The 23,148-nt window shown below is 39.6% G+C and overlaps 1 protein-coding gene across 2 annotated transcripts in view; it reads left to right on the top strand.

The window, feature by feature from the left end:
* Positions 1-1,805, top strand: part of tsc22d3 (TSC22 domain family, member 3) — a 38,637-nt gene extending 36,832 nt beyond the window's left edge. For both annotated transcript variants that reach the window (XM_072663929.1, XM_072663930.1), the window contains exon 3: positions 324-1,805. In XM_072663929.1, the coding sequence (XP_072520030.1) occupies positions 324-578 (255 nt within the window). In that variant the 3' untranslated portion in view covers positions 579-1,805. The remainder of the gene's footprint in view (positions 1-323) is intronic.
* Positions 1,806-23,148: the final 21,343 nt, after the last annotated feature.

Genomic DNA, 23,148 nt, shown 5'->3' with positions numbered 1-23,148 from the left:
GATGGTAATGCTTGGGATGGGGGTTGAGTTCAGAGCTACTATAGCTGTGAAGTGCTTTCGAGCTCCTACTGTGTAGCTCCTCGCATCCATTGCACATGTGGGTTTGCGTGCGAAGCAGTCTTAACGAAAGTGGAACTACGTTCTGCTCTCTTCACAAGAGGCATGCAGTCAGCTTGTGTGTTTTGTTAAAATGCTTGGCTCTCTTATACGTCTCAAACGATCAGCTCCAAACATGGTGCTGTGGCCTAACCGTAGTGAATGGCTGTGGAGTGTTGGATGTGAGGATGGTAAAGCTAAACCTATATCTCCTCGTTCTTGTCTAGGATCTTGTAAAGAACCACCTGATGTATGCAGTCAGGGAGGAAGTGGAGATCCTGAAGGAGCAGATCAAGGAGCTGGCGGAGAAGAACAACCAGCTGGAGCGCGAGAACAGCCTCCTGAAGAACCTTGCCAGCCCTGAGCAGCTGGAGAAGTTCCAGTCGCGCCTTCCCTCGGAGGCCATGCTGCCCATGGAGGCCCAGGAGCTGGAGTCATCTCAGCAAGGAGGCCACTACAGCGCCATGGGCTCCGCTGTGTAAGTGGCTCTGCCATGGGGCGGGCAGAGCCACAGCTCTCACCTGAAATGGACCTCCCGAGTCGTCGCTGTCGTTGTTGATCGCGCAACTTCCACCCGAAGCTGGCTTTACAGACGAAAACGAACTTGACCTAAAATAACGAAAGATTACGATGTTCCAGTGGCCTTGCGTGTTCTGTAATATCCGACAATCTCTTCGGACTTGCGCGGAAAAGAGAGCCGTAGACGTCCGTACGACAGGACCACCAGCCATGCCGTAGGGGGCCCGGCCTAGCCTTTCTCTCGCTCCCTCTTAACGTGGAGGAGGAGGAGAAGGCATTCGTGTGACGGGGCTGTCCCAGCAGCCGAAAGCCGTGCAGCGCCACGGCCCGCGCACCCTTGGCTTGTCCGCGCGGCACCAAGGACGCATTCCCTAAGAGACTCTCTTCCAGTCTCACAAGAGCCCCATGTGGAGTTCTCACTGCTGCAAGCTACCTGGGTCACACAAGGCTCCGTCCTTGGCTGCCTGTACCTAGCTTATAGTCTCACGTTAGTGGTCCCTCATACACAAGACCACTGAAAGCTCAAGTAGCTTCATGACTGATGAACTGGACTTCTTTGCAAGACCATGGTCCTCAGTGGTGATTTTTAACCATGATTCATAACAGTTGCTTGTATTCTCTACAGTTGGGGCTTGCTGCTTATGGGGATTTAATTTTTTTTTTTTTTTTTTGGTAACTGAACAAAAATCAACTTGTTTATATGAGCTATGTATAAACTGATTGTTTCGATGGAGTAAAAGTATGTATACATTTTGCTTAGTTCTGTAAATTAGTGGACGATGTAAAGTGAAATGCTTCAGAATGATGGAGAAGAAGACTTTGCTCTTGCTGCACATGCACTCCTGATAGACCTGATGTTTGTGTTCTTTTGATGCCACATGCCAACTTACCCGCTGGCAGGACTTGTGTGTATGCGAGTTGTCTGAGGAGAAGGACTACATGCTCCTTGAATTAACTTTTTCTAACTACCAAAGACTTGCCTCATACTTACAAGCCAACCAGGACCATGTGTTTGTACACAGGGCAAAGGTTTTTTGGTTATTTTTATTATTATTATTTTTTTAGTCCAAGGACTTTAAAAACATAGGTTTTGTTGCTTTACTGTGTCCATGGAAAGATTATTTTTATTTTTTTTCTTCAATGTTTGGATACAAAATGCACACTGCAATAAACCTCATGTTTACACTAAATCCTTATTGCTTCCAGTCCATTTACTGTTTTGATTTTTGCATTCATTAATGCAGTGGATTTTACCAGTAGAATAATTCATGGCTGGCAGCTTTGCTCATATAATCAAAAACATGGCCTTCTGATGTACTCTGTAGAGGATTTTGGACCATAGGGGGACTTCAGTTTTCATAAGAAGTAAATCTTGAGTCCCTATTTCACAAGGATACTTTCCCTTGTCCTCCACCCTTTAGTTATATAACTTAACCAGAGTCTTAAGGGAAATCTGGCAAGGGCACCATGTCTTTAGTTTTAGATGACACATGGTATGTACAAACCTTTCTGGTCTGCTTGCATTGGATTTTTTTTTTTTAAAATTATTTTTTATTTATTTATTTATTTATTTTTTGAATGGCCTTATTCAACACACCCTGGTCATAGATGGTTCTAGACCCTTATATTTTGTTGACGTTATGCAGAACGTCTATGGCCTTGATACGTCGCATTTTTATACTCCGCTAAATATCCTAAACCCAGGCTAGAGGACCCTTTAGGTCAAGTGCATCTGTTCTTTTTCATTTGTAAACCAGCAGACTGGGTCTTGGAAGAGTTTAACTTTTAGGTGCCTTTGAACTCTCTTGTATTACTTTTAAGGTGTGTTTACTCTTCTAAAAAAGATATTTTAGCATCCAGAGCATGAATTATGCCATGGTTCAGTTTGGGTTCAGCATGGTGGGTAACACTACTTCCTTCCACGTGGCATGCTTGAGATCACATACCACTCTATACCACTCCAAAGAGACACCTACGGCTATGTTTGCCTGCCTCTGTACGATGGTTAATATTAGTCATTCATTTGACATTGAGGAAAAGTCCCAGATGTTCATCTCTTGACCAGCTCCTATCTACTGAACTTTAGCTCCAGCCCTGATTCATGTAATTATCATCTTTCATCTTTCTATCATCAAGTTCTTGGTTAGCTGAATGAGGTGTTTGAGGCAAACCTATGGGAAGGTAGCTCTCCAAGAGGAAGGTTGGGGGCCACTAAATGTCAGTGGACTAATGTTCAGTCCGTTAATCATTAGATTAGGTCTTTCTTCAATCCTGGACCTGGACAGTGGGGGGATATCCATGCTTGAATGTTGACCTGATTCAACACTCCTTAAAAAACTTTCACTGGATGCCTCTGTGGAGAACCATCTTTGAAAATGAAATGTGTGAGGCTATACAGCAGTTTCTGAACAAATTTAATGGTTTTATATACTTTTTTTTTTTTTTTTTTTTTTAACCAAGGAAAGCAAAAATTACAAAAGTGATTCTTCTATGCACCCGTTTTTTGTAAAGAGTGCAGTGTTATTTTGGTATCGAGCATTGTGGTACTACGCTTGGTATCATTACCGACATCAAAATGCTGGCATCGTGTGACAACCCCTAGTGAGAGTGTGAGATGACCCATTGCGTGTGAGTCTCTCTATGTTCATGGCAGAGGAGATCTCCATGCACTGGCGTGCTGGATGAAACTAGAGCTGTCTAGGGTTCCCTAGTGGCAGCTTTCCATGTAAGAACAAGAGCACCCCTTTTCAACAGCTCTCCTTATAGGGTTCATCATCCAGAGTATTTTCCAAAGGTTATGCTGTTCAGCTATCACTCTAGGAATTCATTAGGTCATATTTCACATGGATGCAGACTTCAAAGGTTCTGGATACACTCTGCCCAGAGATACAATGAGCCCTATTGAATTGTTTGGGGTGGGGTGACGAGTGTTATAACACTGGCAAATGTGCCGAATGCTGTTAAGCACTGAGAGAACATAAAAAATAAAAACAGGCCTCGATTGCCTGTTGTGCAAAAAAAAAATCCCAGGCCCATAAAAGTCTCTGTTCGCGTCTAAAACTGTGAAAGAATAAAAGGCCTGCTTTGACGAGCGTTTCGGATTGGCACTTCTGAAGCGAGAGTCAAAGCGAATGATGCAAATCCTCGATTGCGATGGAAGAAAATAGCAAATGGATACTTCGTTCCTCTGGCCACATAAAGTTTAGAGGAACGGAAATGGCTTTGATTGTTCTGGAATGCATGTTCTGATTGGGATGGCTGATGGTTTGCTGGCTGGGATCTACAGCTCAAACTCAAGCCAGAAAGAGAAAGAAAGAAAGAAAGAAAAAAAAGGCAACAGCTGGGAGATCTACACTGTTATGCAACTCTCCAACATCTGGTTTTAGTGCGGTGCGGTGGGCGGCTGTGGATTTCGGAGCCCTGAATGAATGTGGTCAGGCTTGCATGCAAGTGGATAGTTAGATTGCGCTGGGCCTTCTGCATACCCATAGCGCATGTTTGTCCCTTTGTGTAAATATAGCCTCACAGAGGGCTGTTTGCGCTGGACGCCATTGCTGCATAGGGCTGACATAACTTCCTTAGCCTCTTCTAACACATTGTGGAAAAATCATAAGTGTTATATGATGTTTGCACTATGTTAGATGGTTAGAAGGTTCGTGCTTGGCACAAACAGCCTTTCTCTGGCTCCCAGGTGCATCCTGTGGTGGCAGCATGAAATGGGAAAGGTGTTTACACCAAGGTCTAAGATCATAGATGCACTAAGCGCATAAACATATGCAGGTTTTTGGGCTTGAGCCACCGTGTTTATGAAATGCTTCTGGAGGTGTTAAGGGACTTAAACGAGCAGCAAATGGTTCTACACACACTAAAAAAGTACCTTGAAGGATTGTTCGGAGGGATGCTAGGAAAAAATGACCTTTGGTTCCCTAAAGGGTTCTGTATCTACCAAAAGAACCTTCATATAATCTATCAAGTTCTCCTTATTTCACTCTGGTTTAAAGCTAAAGGTTAATGTTCTTGAAGAATCCTGGAAAGGCATCAAGTAAATTTCCTACCCAGCAGGGTCGAAGAATGAACGTGTGAGGTTGCAAGTGCTGTCCTGGGCAAACCCACAGTCAGTTCTTCTATATTGAGCAGTCAACAAAGCATGGCCCGTTCCTAGCTAAGTGGCACCTTAGTCATAACTACAAACATATGGCCTTGTATTACCCTAAGCTATGGGCCCTCATTTCTCCTTCTGCATGACTTCCATACTCCTTTACACAGACATTTTACATGACTGGTGTCATTAGAGACAGTTAGGTTGTGTTGGGTGTTTCATTGCAATCCTATTTTACGCTTCGTTTCTGAGCTCATGTATCCTCAAGACATTACAAAATCCACTGCAGTTGAATGATTTGATATGATTTTGTAAATATATGTGTTTTGCTAATAATTTCATCAAGAAAAGTCCATGTTTCTTGTTCCTGAAAAACAATAAACCACAAAAGACCATCTGTTACAGTGATAATAATTTACTGATTTCCACAATTAATGGATGATGTTAGGCAGGAAAATACATGAATAGTTCATATCTATTTGTTTATAAATAAAAGTATAAAATTATAAGTAGCAGGGCAAAAAATCCATTAGTATTCTTATACTTATACTATAGCATAATGCTAAAATACAGATACATGGACATTATTTATTTATTTACTGTTATTAAACAATGTGTAGACAATGCATTTGTAACCTTTTAATCCAGTGCTTCTTAGTGATTCTTAGCTTTTAGAGGCATTACACTCTTCATCTGTTACCAGGTTCCTATCACCACTGTTCAGAAACACAATTCTGACCCAGTCTCTTCTGATGTCTCTCTAGATCAGAGCATTTCACACCACCATTACAACCATTTAATTCTGCAGAAATTTGCAATATTTGTCAAATTCCCCTTTAACAGTAGACAGTGGTTGCTGAGCAACATACTTATCAAAGATTAATCCCTGAACAGCATCATTTTTTGTAACTCAGATCAGATTTCAGAACCTGTTCAACACCGAGATCTAAAAAGAAGACAAATGGACTGGAGGGAATGGAGAGTGACTATTTGCAGGTTAGCAGAGCTCATAAGTAGTGTTGTCTACTTTATCCAGCTCATAAGTAGTATTGTCTGGAACAAGAAAGCCTTTTCATCTTCCCAAAACATCCACTACTGTCTCTAGACAGAAGCTTCTTGAGACTTCACACAGTCTGCTCCTCAGTTCAGTCTATAGATCTTGCTTAGATACTTGCACACTTCTTGTTCTCACCCCTGGTTTGCATGGGCGTGGAAGTGTGTTTGCAGCTTATTGCATAGTATCTATGGAGAAAAGATTTTGAAAGTGACATTAGTTAAGTTACACCACCCTGGGGATGTTTCCAAACATGTATATTTGAGGGTCAAACAATGTACCAATCTCCATGTTGCTTAAGATTTAGAAGCCTGTTTGTAAAGAATGCACATTGTTTAAGTAATGCTAACAGAATGGATCTTATTTTTATGAATTTGTTCATTTTCTGATAAAATTGAACTGATGTCTCATAAATGTTTTATAGATGTTTTGTGCATATGTATAGACTATAAAAACCCTTAGATTTGACATACGTTATACAATGTAACCAAGTTTACTGGTATTACCTGCTAAAATTAGTGTATACTTAAAATGTCCAATATTCAGCTCTAAATTTGAACAAATTGCTATATAATATGCTGTAACCACCAGTAAACATCTGCTTAGACAATGTAAACTAGGGTTCTGCTCTTTTTCCTGAACATATCCTCTTTTAGGGATGTGAAAATTAATCTGGGAAAGTTTGTTGGGAAATTGTGTAAAATGTTTTATACTTTTGGGATGAGGAGGGTGGTGATAATCCAACATCCCAACACCACTAATGCTCTTGACACTGAATGAAATCAAATCCTCATAGCAATGCTCCAAAATCTAGTAGAAAGCCTTCCCTGGACAGTAGAAACAGTTACTCCAACAAAAGCAGGATAAGCTCTTTTAATTCCCTTGATTTTGGACAAAACGTTGAATGAGCAGCTGTCCCAATACTTTTGTCTATATAGTGTAAGACCAGCTGACAAACCAGTCCATCAAACTCAAATGAAAACTAATTTCAGCAAGATGACCAGCTTTTGAAGTACCTTGGCCATGAAAGATTGCCATCTTAGACCATCTGAAATCAGCGACTGGTCTTGAGCTGGTCTTAAGCTGGATTTTCAGCTGGGTAAGCCAAAGGCCAAAACAATCAATCACTGATGCCTTTATTTGATGTCTTAATTATTTTTATAATTATTATTATATTTTTTGTGAACTAAAGCAGATCTTGTTTTTTTTTAAATGCTGCGATCGGGAAACTTCACTCCCTGGCTGGGTTGCTACTATGATTCAGACACTAACCCTGTGACTAAACTATGCAAAACTATTCAGCACTTCAGCACAAGAAACATGGTCTTTTCTTGGAAATAACCCAAAATAACCCAAAATAACCCAACAACAGACACTACCCTACTAAAAAAAAACAGCCAACTCTAGCTGGTCAAGCTGGTCAAGGTGTTTGACCATAGGGCATTGAGCATAGGGTGTGTGTTGGTTTGAGTTTGGTGGTTTACGGGTAAACAAGCATGATCAGCCTTACCACGCGAGTCAATCAGCATGATCAAGCTGGTTGAACATGATGACCAGCATGACTACACTAGTTGACCAGCCTAAAAAGCCTGTCCAGCTAGTATGCTACATGTCCAAATGTTTGTGGACACCCCTTTTAATGAATGCATTCAGCTGCTTTAAGTTGCACCCATTGCTGACACAGATGTGCAGATTCACAAAAACAGCTTATCTCAATTCTGTAGAGATTCTGTACTGCCAGTAGAACAGAACTCAGAATGATGGTGCTCCATCCAGTACTTTTGGGATGAGGTGAGGAGTTGGGGATGAGGTGGGTTGGTGATCATGCAACATCCAAACCCCACTGACTTCAATCAAATTTAATACCCTTGACTTTGGAAGTAGAGTAGGTGTCCCAACGGGTTGTCCATATAGTGTAAGAACAGCTAGTAAGACAATCCAGTACTTTAGAGTGTATATCTCATTGGCAAACCAGTCAAAAGTGTGGAATGTAAGTTGGTAAGTAGAAGGAGATGGAAAGCTAGCTATATTTGAGAGATATTTTATTATAATTTGTATTTGATACTGCTGTGCACATAGTCTTAGATTTGTGGAAAGAAAATCCATTCCTTGCATTTTTGCCATGTTTTTGCTGTTACTTGACATCAATCATATTAAAAATACATATTTCAGACATGATCACAAGTCATGATCAACAATTCTTGATTGATCTTGATAATAACAAATATACCACTTTACATTATTACTATAATAATGAGAGAACAGATGATAAAAAGCTTCACAGTATGGACTTCCATGAACTTGAACAGGTTCAACCTCTGGTTCAGTCTGTTCTACAAGTTTGACTGGATGTAGCGGCATGGAAAAGATTTTGCCCTTTAACATTCACAAAGCATACCATAGAATTTGCTGAGCGGTTTGTTCCCAGCTTTGCTTCAGACTGATATCAAAGCAATTCTTAGAGTGCTGGAAAAGGCACAAATCATTGCTTTGGAATGTGGTCTGCACAGTCTGTGACCTGTAATGTCCAAGGGAGCCCTTGTTTTGGTGCTGTCTCTCCTTCTCCCATACTTTCTCGTTCTCAATGGTACCAGCCATGTAAAGAATGTGGTCTGCCCAGAACATCGTATTCCTAACAAGTGGGGCAGAACAAAGGGGAGCAGCATGAGGAGCAGGATTTAAGGTAAAGCCATGGGACTTACAGTTCCACCATGAGATTTCACCCACCCAGCAAAGGGGACATGTGTGTCAGAGAGGTCAAAGGGGGAGGGGGAGAGTTCCCATTACATAACACACATCATGCTGAGATAAACCGGTGTGCTTTCTGAATGAAGCATAGATTATGTGTCTTCCTGAGACTGCTATAACTGCTTTGTATGTGAAATAGGAGCCTGTAGCCACATATAGATACACTTCCCATGTAATGTATATGCACTGGCATTGTTAGCTGCACATGTTCTGTACTGATATTAGGTCTCAGAAGTCTGCTAAACAAAACTGTAAACACAACAAGAACATTTTAATAAACCACAAAAAGCCCATCTTGGTCACACTTATGGTCCCTTATAGATTATCCACACAGATGCCCACATAGTTAACAAACTATCTGTTGATTCTTAACAGGGTTAAGGTTTAGATAGTGTATGTAGTGCATAAGCCGTTGAGTATTGAACACTTTGTATCTAGGTGTCCATACTGACTTTTCCATTTGGATATTTAAGTTTGGAGGTATCTTGGAGGACTCTAGCCTACACATACTAGCTAGGTATATTGTCTAAACATGGATAGCGAAGCACTTTCGTAAGTCACTCCAGATAAGAGAATCTGTTAAATGCTATAAATGTACATGGAAATGTAAGATTAGGCTTAGGTTTTAGGTTAAAGTTAAGATTAAATTTGGGTTTAATTTCATTTCAGAGTTAGTTGCATTTAGAAGATATTTAGGTAAATGTTAGTTAAAAATATTCTACAGGAAAGCATCTAGGATTTCATAAAAAATCGGTTATTGATTTATGGTTTATTGATTTAAAGTTTAGAATCTTTGAGAAACCTTTAAAATTAAAAACATCTTTTCATAGACAAATATCAGCAGCTTTTTTCAGTGCTCCTGGGAAAACCAAGAAGAAAAGCTGTAATTTGTAAGTTTCGTACATATTTTAGGACCCAGACTACTGTTGCCATTCACTAATGGAACTGTTTTGCAAAACACAACCTGTCTGCCATGTACTCGAAGAAGAATTAAGAAACCAGTGTCGCTACAAATACATTCATGCTGCTTTTCTCAGTTATGAAACTCCTAAAAAAGGTAATAATGGACTGAAACTTTTGCAGAAAAGTAAGAAGTTCACATTCAACTACAGTTATGTTTAAGGTTAGGGTTGGGAATAGGTTAAGGGTTAGGTTAGGTTATGTCAGGTTAGGTAAGGTTAAGGTAAGTTAATTTAGGGTTAGGTTGAGGCGTAGGCATAAAGTTCTTTATGGAACCAAAAATGTCTCAATTCAAGTCATCAGCTTTTTACTAATTACAATTACTTTTCAAAAAGCCAAAAAAAGACAGTTTGCCTGACCAGTGGTGTGGCTCTCTAAGACTGGAGTTGGACACTCCAGGGCTGGGTGATCAAGTGTCTCACCTGGGCATAGCAGTTACACAACCACTTGCCCTTCATCTTTTAACCTCTTACACTCCCCCCTTAGGGGATAGGGCAAGTTCAAATGACACACAGGTCAAACAAGTCACGTAGGCAGAGAGGTTACAGTGTGTGTCACGCAAAGGGTGTGCAAAACAGATGGATAGCCTAACAGCAAGATCAGTCAACAAACACTTATATAACATAGAAAATGACCTTAGTCCTAAATCAGATGCATGAGGATTTGAGGCAGGGTTGTATCAAATAAAAGGATATAACATAAGGGCAAAAGAATGATTTTATCTGATACACTGAAAGTATTCATGTGTTTTCTGTTATAAAAAAAACCCCTTGTGTCTCAGAAACAGGTTTATTAACTGTTGAATTAGCAATGTAATTTAAAAATATATAATTAAAGCTTTCTGTCGTTTCATTTGTGACATTGATCACACATTTGTAACTGACTCATTCTTTTAAATTGCAGTGACACAGTGTTATGGGATGGCGCAATCTGTGGGCACCTCCAACCACACTCTAAAGTTTAGCATCACATGACATGTTCTGGTAATGGGCTGTAGCACTTTACTGTATCTTAGCGTTCAGCGGAAAAAACAAAAGCCTTGCCAGCATAACACAAAGGAGTACCTGTCTGTATTTCTTCCCTGCCTTTGGTCTATTTTCAAAGCAGAGAGTTCGGAAATGAGGGCCATCGCGGTGGCAGCTAATCCTTATGTCCTGGATTTTCTTACAGGTTACTCAGAAGGATTCAATTCATGCCCAGAACTCACTATTAGTGTAATAGCCAGTAACCTTCACTAAATATTAAAATATACCCTCCATTCTGAGAAGAATAATATATGTACCATTGAAAAGGGGTTCTTTAACCTCTAAAAGTAGTGGAACTCTTATTTGGGGCTTTACCCGGCCATTTGTAAAAGGTTCAATATATAGTAGAACCATCTACAAATGATTTTCCACCTGTTCAATGAACCCTTTAGGCAACAAACCATTTAAGCTCTCCAAAATTGTTCTATCAGTTTTCCTTATTCCATACAGAACCATGGCGTATACTGAAGACCTCTTGAATAGTGTACAAAGCTAACAATTAAATGCAATGATAAGTCTCAAGAAAGGTCAGAGTACTGCTTCCGGGACAGAACATCTCAAAAGATCACATTTAATGATCTAACCTAATGCCTCAAACCACAGTGGCTGGTGTCTGAACTTGCACCAAGACATTGACCTAAAAACCTAATGGAAATGTTACTATGGAGTTTTACAGAGTAAAAAAGTACAATGTTCTCAGCTGGCCAAGTCAATTACCTGACCCCCGCTGAGCCTTCATTCCACTTACTGAAGACTAAACTGAACAGAACAAGCGGGAACTGAAAATAGATGCTTTATAGACCTGGCAGAGCATCACCTGGGAAAAATGTTTAATCGGTACGAAACATGACCATTTTATTTAAGATTAGGTTAATTTGTCCAATTACCTTAAGTCTTGTGAAACGAGTGTGCATAAAAGGCCTGTTTTTCCTAGACATTGAACCCTAATTGACATGTTCCTGACTCAGTTATCCCCATATGTGCTGGAGAGTATCTCACACCAACAAAAACTGCAATTATTCACAGAATCAAAGGGGCTTCTTTTGTGATTAAGAATACACAGATCAGCCATAACATTGGTACCACTGACAGGTGAAGTGAAAAACGTTGATTATCTTCATCTACAGTGGCATCTGTCAAGGGGTGGATATATTAGGCAATATTAGGCATTATTGTGATGGCTAGAGGACTGGGTCAAAACATCTCCTAAACCTCAAGCAGATCTTGTGGGGTTTCTGGTATGTAGTGGTCTGTACCTACCAAAAGTGGTCCAAGAAAGGACAACCGGTGACAGGGTCTTGGGCACCTAAGGCTCATTAATGCTATCATGGAGGCCCCACTTTCCAACTTACAGGACTGCTAACATCTTGGTGCCAGATACCACTGGATCTTTTGTGGAGTCTATGCCTCGAATGGGCAGATCTGTTGTGTACAGCACAAGTGGGGCCTATGCAAAATATTGGACAGGTGGTGTTAGTGTTATTGCTGACCTGTGTATCTTATGTAATTGTACTGGTGTTGTAACTTATACAGTGACATGAAGACTGTATGTATCATTGCTGTGTTTGTTGCTGCTTTGCTAAAAGCTAAAAGTTTCAGTCTCTAGCTTTCATCACAAGTGCCTGAGGGATCTCCACTGCTTTCAGAATGAATGAAGGCAATATGTCTCACCATGAGTCTGAGGAGTCGACAGGTTTCATAACATTTCGTGATAATAGCAGCATGGACTGCTTTCGCAGGAATCATCTGAAACCTATTTTTACAAGTCTCTGACGCCAGCGGAGATGATGATGGGAAATTTAATAACAACCCTAGGAGGTTCGGTTTGTCTTGGGTGGTGTGCTGGCTTAAAAGATCAGTTCGTAAAATCATCTCGGCTCCTCAATCACAACATTCACATGCCACGGTAAAGGCACGGCTGCTGGGGTGTTTTGCTGCACAGGAGTCCTTATATTAAGACCACCCATTCTTAAGAAGAACGTCTGGACCTCGGTTTGGAGCCCTTTACTCCAATTTGCATGATTATGTAATTGATGTTTATTACTGTTTTTGTGCACTGTTTGTGGTTCTTTTGCCACTGTGTCATAAACAATTCCCCTAGGTTATCTCGAGGTTTGCTGCAGTTGTCACTTTCCCATTGCTTCCAATGCCCCTCAGGAAACGTATGGCTGTAAACAGACCAGGAAATGACCTCGAGGACAGGCACTGTTAATAGCAAATGTTTTCAAAACACCGGTCCGGATGCTTGCTTTGGCTGGACATTGTTTGTTGTTTTACGTTGTCTACTATCGGGAGTCTTAAGGCACAACTAGTAAAGTGTGATAGACAATACAATAGACAAATCCCTCCACAGCCAGTTGATATATATATATATATATATATATATATATACATATATATATATACTGTGTTAATGCAGTCACAGCAGAAAGTGGGACTTAACTGGGACAATTTCTGCTCTAACAAAGGAGGTCACCTTGTCTTGTCTTTTTGTCAGGATTTTCAATCTAATGGCATAATATCATTTGGCACAACTCTTGAAAAGGGGCCTTTTTAAGAGGCCCATGGCCATTGCTCTACAGTGGGTTGTACATTTGGGTTGTTACACAAACAAAACAACCCAAAGAACCATTTGACTATGCAAAGAACCTTTAGCCATTCAAATTGTTCTTTGAGACGTGAAGCTTCTTCTCTGCTTTCATCATCTAAGCTCTGCTAGTTCTGAACCTTTTTCAGTACTTTATAGATGCATGTTTCCTAAAAGATACAGGTGCCAAAAAGAATTCCATGGACTAATACCACGGAATATTACACTCTATTTCTTGGAGAACCTTGCAATTTACTGAATAATCTCATTTTTGTACTTGAGATATGTTAATGTGAAGAACCTTTTTGAGGTTATAATTAAAGATGGTTAACTGCTCTGGTTAACTTTCTTCCTGAAACTATGCATCATGGACCATTTAGGAACCTTCATTTTTGAGAGCGTATGACTTTTGTCAAGTTTTGTGGGTGCGGCACTCTTAAAAAAAAAGTTTTTTCCAGGGTTGTTTACTGAAGGAATTGATTTCGTACAGAATCACTACAACCCAAAGAACCCCTTAGATCCTAAAATGGTCTTTGTATTGGTGGAAAACCTTTCATAGAAAACAAACAAGCACTCTAGATACTTTAGACATAACTTTTTCATAACTAAACAGAACGCTTTTAACTCAGGGTGTGGTATGGATTGTTTAAGCCCAGCTGCTGGGTATCAATGGCGTTTGAACATAGTCAAGTGTGGCTGTCTTAATCATCATTTTCCAGCCACCTCTGGGAAGAACCTAACGACTATAGACTTATTCCATGGCTATTTATAATCAGCCAGACTACTGAGTTCCCCTTCCTGACAGGAACCCAGCTCTGGGCTGTCTGGCCTGAGACCATTTAAGGGAAATATGTTCTGTTAACTTGGGAGGAGGGGGGCTGAGACACAACGACAGCTTATGAATAATATAAAAAAATCACATGACTCAAACTGGTTATCAAGTTATCTCTATTATCTACCTTCCAAAGACTATTTTAAAACCCGGAAACTCGAAACAGGCACTCTGCCTTTTCCTTAAAATGGCCTAAATCCGCAGATAAGAATAACTGCAGTGGACACCACCTACTTTTTTGGACCCAATGATTCGGAGTGGGTCTCTGGTTCCCACGAATCAGCTGTGTTACAACAGATCCTGTTATGTACCATGGGCGGCTTGTGAAATTTGCTGAAATAGGCATGAACAGTAATTGTAGTTGAGAAATCTAGGAGTGTTTCTCCCTGGAGATGCAGCTGTGAAGGTTATCCAATATAATACAGATCCAGCATTGTGGACTGAACATTTGTAAATGTTAGTGGAGATATGACGTCTAATTGGCGTGTCTTACAAGGCATGCCTGAAATGTAGAGACGTATGGCTCAACAAGACAACAAGGTGAGAACACATAAATCAAGTGATGATTAGTTGTCAGACAGTTATGTAACACAATGTTTGGCACACGGCTATGCCGGTAATGTTGGCGTATCCATTAAGGTCACAGCTTACCTTGGAAAAGCAAGCTACGTTTATGCATCAATTGCGGTCTGGACCACACCTGGCAGTCAGGATGCCCTCATATTACACAATGCTGAGAATGTGATGCAATGTGCTTACAAACAAAACACAGTTTTACACATTTAATGATAGGATACTGTATAAACATGTATCGTATTTCAGGTACTGTACAAGAAAATGCAACATTACGCTAAAATAAAACCTTCAAAAGGTTCTCTGAGCAATGCTATAGAAGACCCACTTGGTTCCTTTAGGAAGTCCTGGTAAATGAGGCCCTTTATTTATAATTGAGACGTGTGAGTGTGAGGAACCTTTTAAAGATCTAAAGAAACAGTTGATGTAAAGGTTGTTTACTGATTTAAAGGTTCTTAAATTTCTTAATCCTTTCGCAGAAGTGTCCTGGCTGCCTGTGACGGTCTGCACAGAGTTGAGTTCTGTGGCACGAGCAGAATGGGGAGTTCTGCATTATGACCATTACTCAGCAACTCCGCTGAACATCATCTGTAGAACAACGTGAGGGATCAGCAGGCAGTAACTGTTCAGACCAGATCAGATCATGAATACTATGGTATTTGTTTTATATTATAGCCCATTTTCATAAAGTTGTAATACTTCATAGCTTTGATTTGTGTATTCACTGGATCTCACTGATGTAAAATGTTTGAAATGACACAAACATTGCTGCGTTGTCTTATTTTTCACCTTAAAAAAGGCTGCAGTTACATTCTGCTGCCCGTAGCTTCTGCACCCCTAAGGTGGAACAGAAAATTCCAGTAGGAATCTAGAGAATAACTCCAACCTCGTGAGGGCAACAGTGTCTCATTAACTGGCGGTGAATTTTATGTCTGGAATCTTCTACTGAGGTTATGTGACAGAGTGGTAAAATTATCAGAGCAAACCATTTCCGTGCTGTTTTAGCATATAACGAAGGAAATGCATCACATGAGAAGAGGTTGAGCACCTAGCATTTCACAAACACTTTCTTTTAAATCAGCACACAGAGCTTAAAATGAGCAGTGTGTATGTGGCTGGTATGTATGACTGGCAAACTTGATTCACTCAGGTGTTGCTGTGTTTCAGCAGTGTTGCAGAGGCATGCTGTGTGCTGGGTGAAGCAGGTTAGATGAACTAGTGAAACTAAAGCTGATCGTTGCGTCACATTCGAAGCTGAAGGTTCTATGTCGAACCCCAGTCCCAGGGGTGGGGCGTACCAACCAGCGACCAGCCATAGCCATAGTGGTTCATAGCTCTTTTCTTATAATGATGGATGCCCTAATAAATTGAACAAATCCCAAATAAGAAAACACTGGTGAACGTCAAAATTTTCAAAACGTTGTTATATGGCGTCACTTAAAGAACCATTTAAAGACCTTTAGGCACAATCCACCAACTTTCTACTTCTCATCTCAGGATCATGCTGTTGTACCGTACTTGGAAAAAGAACCGTGTAAGTCAAAGCAGTGGAAGATGCATGGAATTCCCAAGGATTCGAGAATTCCATTGCCTCAACTAAAGCCCTGTCGGCAAACCAGTAATCTGAATGGACTTTCCAAAGCGCTTGCTGCTTACGCGCCTGCACCCTTCTGGAAACTGGGTCTCACGGACTCTCGGCTTATTAAGGCCATGTTTCAAAACACACAAACAACAAAACACGCTGCTTAATGCTACAACAACACCCTGGGTAATAAAGTTTCAGCACGAGGCCCCGCCCCGAAATGTTCTTGCCTCAACTGAAGCCTGAGGTGTTCTTTAAGAAGAATTACAGCCTGTCATTAAGGTCACATCAGACTGTAATCAGAAATGTTAAGAGGCTAATCCTGTGGTGCTAAGAACACTGGGTAGTGTCATGGGAGTGGAGGCGAGAGCTGAGCAGGTATGACTGCCTGTCTTTATCATCGTTCGTAGCATCATATAATTTAGAATTATAATTATTGCTTCCAGTTTGGAAGAGCAGCGCCCCTGAGCTGTCGGCGGCAGGGAGTACACGCCGTTCTTCACAGATTTTACAGCTTTCCTGCGGTTTTGAGGTGGCTGCACGTTGCTCTGCTGCACTGTGCATTATGAGCCACACATGCATTAGATAATGTGCAGGCCTCTGCGAGCATCTGTCAGGGCTGGACACAGCAAAATTGCATCCCACCTCTGTTTGTTTACATTTTACGCAACCCTTATTGTAGAGTCTGGCTGTAGATAGGGAGATGTTCATGTTTACCAAGGTTACTCACACCCCATTTCCTGTATGCATAATATATTAGCATTGCTGTCATGCAAAAACCTCGTATCTCAAAAATGATAACTTTACAGGAGAAGGAAGAGCAACTGCCAGATTCACATTATGCAAAATATTAAAAAAATATTTAATAATTGAAAAAAGTACATAAATATAAAAAAATAAAAAATAATATATATATATATATATATATATATATATATATATATATATATATATATATATATTTATATATATATATATATAAAGTTCATTAAAGCAAGAAAAGGAAGATTTAATGCCAAATTATTCATCATGAAATGTTGCTACAATGTGAGGAGCAACTATCTGATTAACATTATGCAAAATATAAATATTTAAAAATATTTAAACATAAAGTTTGACATTGACAATATCCAGTTTGACATGATAAAATATTGTTAAATATTAAAATGATAAAAATAATAAATAATGGCTGAGCCTATCCACAATTTACATATTATGCAACGCTTTATGCATCTGTATTTTGTAGTTTTGCACCATAAGAGCAGTTTAGCTACAGCGCAATTCTGTGTTTCACTTTTAATGTTGCAGAATACATCATCTGAACATTATGTGGTGTTCCTGTGAACGAAGCAGCACCCTACTCCAACCTGACAACCTGACATGCTTAGGACAAACAACAGCCTGTTGAAGTTTCAGGAAGACAGAATGTTCCAGATGTTGTAGGCAGGACTCTATTTAAAGGTGTAATGGATAAAGTAGTCACATAACACAAACAAACAAGCTCAAATCACCCTAAGGTTTACTGAACACTCTTGAAAGGATTGCCGGTGACTGCATGTCTAATTTACATCTCTCCTGCTGGCTTCTGACAGGAAAGAGAAAGTTCAAACATTTTAGTCACTCTCGCACTTGCTCGTGTACTGTGTAATTGATTTGTTGCCTTAATTGCTACAACATGTCGACTTTCGCAGAATTTAGGACGTTACTGGCAGTGCACCTGGCTGTGGCAAACTGACAGCACATTTGCAAGAAAACTAAATAGGAAAACAGCAAAGTGTGGACTGAGAGTAAGCAATTAGGTATACATTAATATGTTTTGACTTTTTATTTTAATAATGTGAGAATAATGTTCATTAAGGAACTAATATTGAATAATGAGCTTAAAATGAGCGTACAATGTTCTACTAAAGGAATAAAGGTTCACTTCCAGTTAGTGTTGTTTTCAAATTTAAGCTGAACAATTAACACAAATGTGTATATTAAAGACCACCAACCTCTTCTACACATTTAAAACTTTAATGAATTGGATTTTATTACCACTGTGGTGCCTCACTGTGGCTTGGCTTTACCCCATTGCGTGTTTGACACTAGTGCTTGAGTTTTAAAGCACCTTTAAAGTGTCAGATATGCAGTTCTAAGTTGATTAAGGCGCATACGTGCTTTAAAGCCCAACAAACAGCAACGTGTTCAATTTCTATAGAATCTTAAAGCTTGTGGTTGATGTGTACAGACTTTAAGAGTATGTGTGTGTGTGTGTGTGTGTGTGTGTGTGGGGGGGGGGTGATTGGAGAAGGGGGTGTAAAATTCCCAGCTGTTGCTAAGACCCAGGCTGGCAAGCAAGCTGACACGTAAGACATTACACAGGAACACTAGGGCTTCTCATGTACAGACAGAAAGACAGACAGACAAACAAACATGTACCCGTTTGTTTTCCCAAGTTTGTTTTTAGACTTTGTCAAAATGTTGGATTAGATGTGTTATTCATATGCAAAGTCATTATATATAACAAAAGTACAAAAAGTGAATATATATACAATAGGAATATTATACAAAACTATAAAGCAAGTACCTATATATAATATACAAATCTATATTTCATAAATAAATACATATAAATAAATGCAAGTATATATATATATATATATATATATATATATATATATATATATATATATATATATAATACATAAAAGCAAGTAGCTATATATAATAAAAGTACATTAAACCAAGTGCATACATATCATAAAAGTTAGCACCTATATAAATTAAATGTGCATAAAAGCAAATCAACATATAAAATAAAAGTTCCTACATATATTAAAAGTTAATAAAAGAAGTACCTATATAAAACACATACATACATACATACATATATATATTACTTATATATACTTAACATGAAATTATGCATACAAATGCATAAAAGCAAGTACTTATGTCTAATAAAAGTATATGAAGGCATTTGAAGACAACAGCTTTAACATTCTGAAATGGCCTTTTAAATGGATACTGCTGGTTGTTTTACCCACAGTGTACACAGTGCCGATTTAAGTACAATCACACAAGTGAGCACCCTTATTTACACCCCTGTGCTACTAATAGTTCAAGCCAGTACTGCTCAAAATACAATCCTGCACTTGCTGTGAACACAGCCACACACTCACTCACACACACACATATCCCAAGGTCCACGTCGACTTGAAACAAAAACACTGAACCAAGGTTCAAACAAATACTGTGAATCGGAGTGTTGACCCTCCATATAGCACTTTCACGTTTCTCTAGCACTGTGCAGCCTGTTTGACCTGTCTGACTCTATCTCATCCACCGGTGCAGCCAGACAGTGTGCCTAGCCTTTAGCAAAGTAGTTTTGATTTTTTTACAATCACAGTTCATATCTGCACGTCCTCTATAGCAGAGGCCCCGACACCCCGACAATGCTGAATCGTTAAGCGGGTCTATTTCTGCTGTGACACGCTCATCAGTCACTTTAACTGTGGCTAGAGGGGCTGCAGTGCTCACACATGAGAGACGCTGAACACTGTGTTCTAATTTGATGGGGCACGTTGGTAAGGCCAGGGTAATGCAGACTGATAAGATTAGCATGCAAAAATACTGAAGACTTGATACTTGGCCTCCACTGGTAGAGCTGGTGCTACAGTGTGGCTATTATAAATATCCAAGACAGGGAAGACAGAGCTTGCAGGCTGGAGCTTGGAGAAAACTTGCATAACCTTTTACAGGCTGGACAGCTGTTGGAACATAGAGCTTATGTTATATTATGTTATATATAAGTACATATTCGGCAAGTGTTGTATTGTCGCACTTGCTGATGTGAACTAGAAAACTAGTGAATTTCATAATAAATTAAATATGAAATTATGTAAAGCTATTTTACAAACATAACACAGGCATAAATGTTTGCGTTGCCATGAATTTCAGTGAATACTCTCAAAATAAACAGCACTGCCAGGGATTTTACCTTCCTTCTACTGGAATCTGACAGGAAAGGACCATTCCAAATATGTTAGTCACTCTCTCACAAGCTCCTTTAGCGTCTGATGGATTTAGTGTTCTAATTGCAGCAACATGTCCACTTTTGCAGAGTTTAGTAGCTGACGGTAAAGCTGGCTCTGGCAAGACTCTAAACTATACTGGGAAAATCTTAAGGAAAAAAATAAGTGTGAATGACATGACATTTACATGCCTGGACAGTTTGTTGGAGCACTGGTCATATTTTTGTTATTTTTGCCCATTTGACAAGTCATAAATTCGCAGTTTTGAAATGTGAAAAATAGTAAACTCCCAGCCTAAGATTGCGAAATGACACAAAGCTGTGTTTTTTAATGGTAATGTTAGAATAGCTTTTCACCTCCAGTTCAGATTGAGCTCCCATGATATTAGAAGAAACCAAAAGACCTACGTAAGCACCATTATTTACACCCCAACCTATTTAGCCTATGGTAAAGTTGAAATGAGATGGCTTTTATTGCCGCTGTGGTGTCTAAAAGTGGCTGGCATTAATCTTACTGCACGTTTCACACCAGTGCCAGAGGTTTGGAGCACATTTAAACTGTGCAGCATGCCGTTTTATTTGACTAAGACATGTGTGCTCTTGAGAGTTCTAGCTGTAAATCAGCTACAGTACTGTGGTAATGCAGACTGATAAGATTAGCACGAAAACCTGTTGTAGATTTATGAGAACTCCTCGGCCTCCTCTGGTAGAGCCAGTGCTACAATGTAGTTATTGTAACTATGCGAGACAGGCAGGAGGGAGTCTGCAGCGTTGTGCTTTGAGGCACCTTCTATAACACAGTATGATCAGAGAGTAGTAGCTTGAGAGTGTGTGAGAGACCATTCGATATGACCGATCAACCAGAGAAAGGAAGTTGCCATGGAGATCAAAAGCCTGTAGTTAGGAGGCCCAGTATCAGGTATGAGTAGGCTTGATGCTGAAAGCACTGTGCCAATAAGTCTACATTACTATGGCTAGGTTGCAGATGGAGAAGACCCCCAGAAACTGGGAATTCTTTGCTAATTATAAACAAGTACCCACATTTCTGACACTCAGAGGACTTTCAAAATTAAAAGAATTGTATAACAGCATAATGTATTATATACTTACATCCAGTGCTTGAAACGTTTTTGGGATTTAGATCTTCTAAAGTAGAATTTGGCTTGGGGCAGAGGAGTAAAACATTTAAGCATCAAAAATTGTAACAGCATTGAGACATTCTTGAAATTCTTGCACAAGACTTTTTTATACCAAAACATGTTCTTCATACAATCTGTAGGCCCCTACAAAGTAACAGCTTTCCAAGCCATTCTGAGAATCTCACAAGGACATCAATGTGTTAGCTGTGTAAGGCTTTAACCCCGTAACACAGACGTTCTGTACAAACTGGCTATTCTTTGCCGGAGGTTTTAAGGCTTTGCCGGAGGTTTACCTGCAAACACAAACTGTTAAATTATAGATACTTGTCAAACGCAATAGTGAACACTAATATCACCAATATGGTAAAACTTGACTGAAGGGTAGCAATTCTGAGATTACATTATTATGTTTATGTTTATGTTTTTGTATATTATACATTATTATACCTTTATTGATAATTGACATATACCAACAGAGAGTTTTACAAAGCCTTTTTCAAGAGCCAGTTGTCATAAAGGCTAACCTTGTCAACTTTAATGTAACTCCACCTCAGAGAGTGTTATGATGACTGACACTTGTTGAAATTGTCTATGTATGTTTATGACAGCTGTAGCTTAGTAAAAGGCACAAGTGATTTAAGAATTAGCGATAAAGCTCTGTAAACGGAACTGTGACAACTGCCTTTTGCTACACATGTTGACGTGCAGTTTACTAGCTATGGCCTAACCTTTGCATGTGAACTAGCTAACTCGCTAGCCACTAGCCTTGCTTTTTTCATTGTTTGCTAAGGTCCTTCTGAGCTATTTTGGTGTACGTTTTTTTTTTATCTTATCTGTTGTTCCTAAAATATGTGAAATATATTATAATATATAACATATTTACTATCTCGCATCAAGCTAGCTCTTTGACAGCAAATCTGAACTAAAGAATTTTGCTGAACAAAGAATGGCATGCACTAGTAAACCAAGCTGACCTCTGAATCGCATTGTATAATACACTTTGGGAAAGACACACAGAAAGCTTGCTTGCTCACTCAAATCTAGGAGGATTCAGCAAGCTCCTGAAGAAAAGCCTCCCACCTTGTTGCATAACTCTGGGAGTCTAGAAGCTATGAGAAAGAGTACGTGTGTGAAATTGTCTTCTACCTGCTACAGTCACATTAGAGATATGTTGCAGGGCCTGAAATGACAAGTGGCTGTAAATAATTTGTGTGACAACTCATTTAATGACAACTCAAGTTTTAACACCTCTTCTCTTGCCTTAATTGTTATTTTGGTTTCAGAAAGCATTTGGAATGACTTCTAACCTTAACATCTTCCTTATCACAGTCCTAATCACAGAACTAGCTGGGACATGCACATTCATTGTGGTCAAATCTACATCCTGTTAGAACTAGCGGTTTATTATGAGACTGTGTGGATTTCATATTTACTAATGTACCAAGTCCATGACAAATGTATTGGCTTGTCAAACAAGCCATGCTTCATGGATGTGTTTCTGGAAGGGCAATGCAGCAAGTTTATTAGGACAGCAAGTTCTAATCTCTTGACAGTCCAAACTCCAGTAGCACTCTAGAGATAGAGGCCAGAGTCTGTCCTCACCATAACAAACCAAATTTTAGAGTAAACAAGCAGGCCTTAAATGCAGCATTGATCGGCCACCAGTGTTAAGTGACAGCTGCGTGCAGATTTGTGCATGTGAGAGGTTGAGCATTCAGTCTAGGCAGTACATTTTGTCCTAGTTGGATGGGTGTCCCTGCATACTCAGAGAAGATCTGCTTTGCCTCTAAACAGTTCCTTCATATGCTTCCCTCCTAAGAAACACTGATCTGCTCCATGCACCAACCAATTCCGACTCTCCGAGCATCTTGGGAACTAGGTTGTGTAGCTCAGAAACTCTAGGTTGTGTAGCTCAGAAA

The sequence above is a fragment of the Salminus brasiliensis genome, chromosome 19, assembly GCF_030463535.1.
Source record: "Salminus brasiliensis chromosome 19, fSalBra1.hap2, whole genome shotgun sequence".
NCBI lineage: Eukaryota > Metazoa > Chordata > Actinopteri > Characiformes > Bryconidae > Salminus > Salminus brasiliensis.
This window is presented reverse-complemented; position numbering and strand designations above follow the sequence as displayed.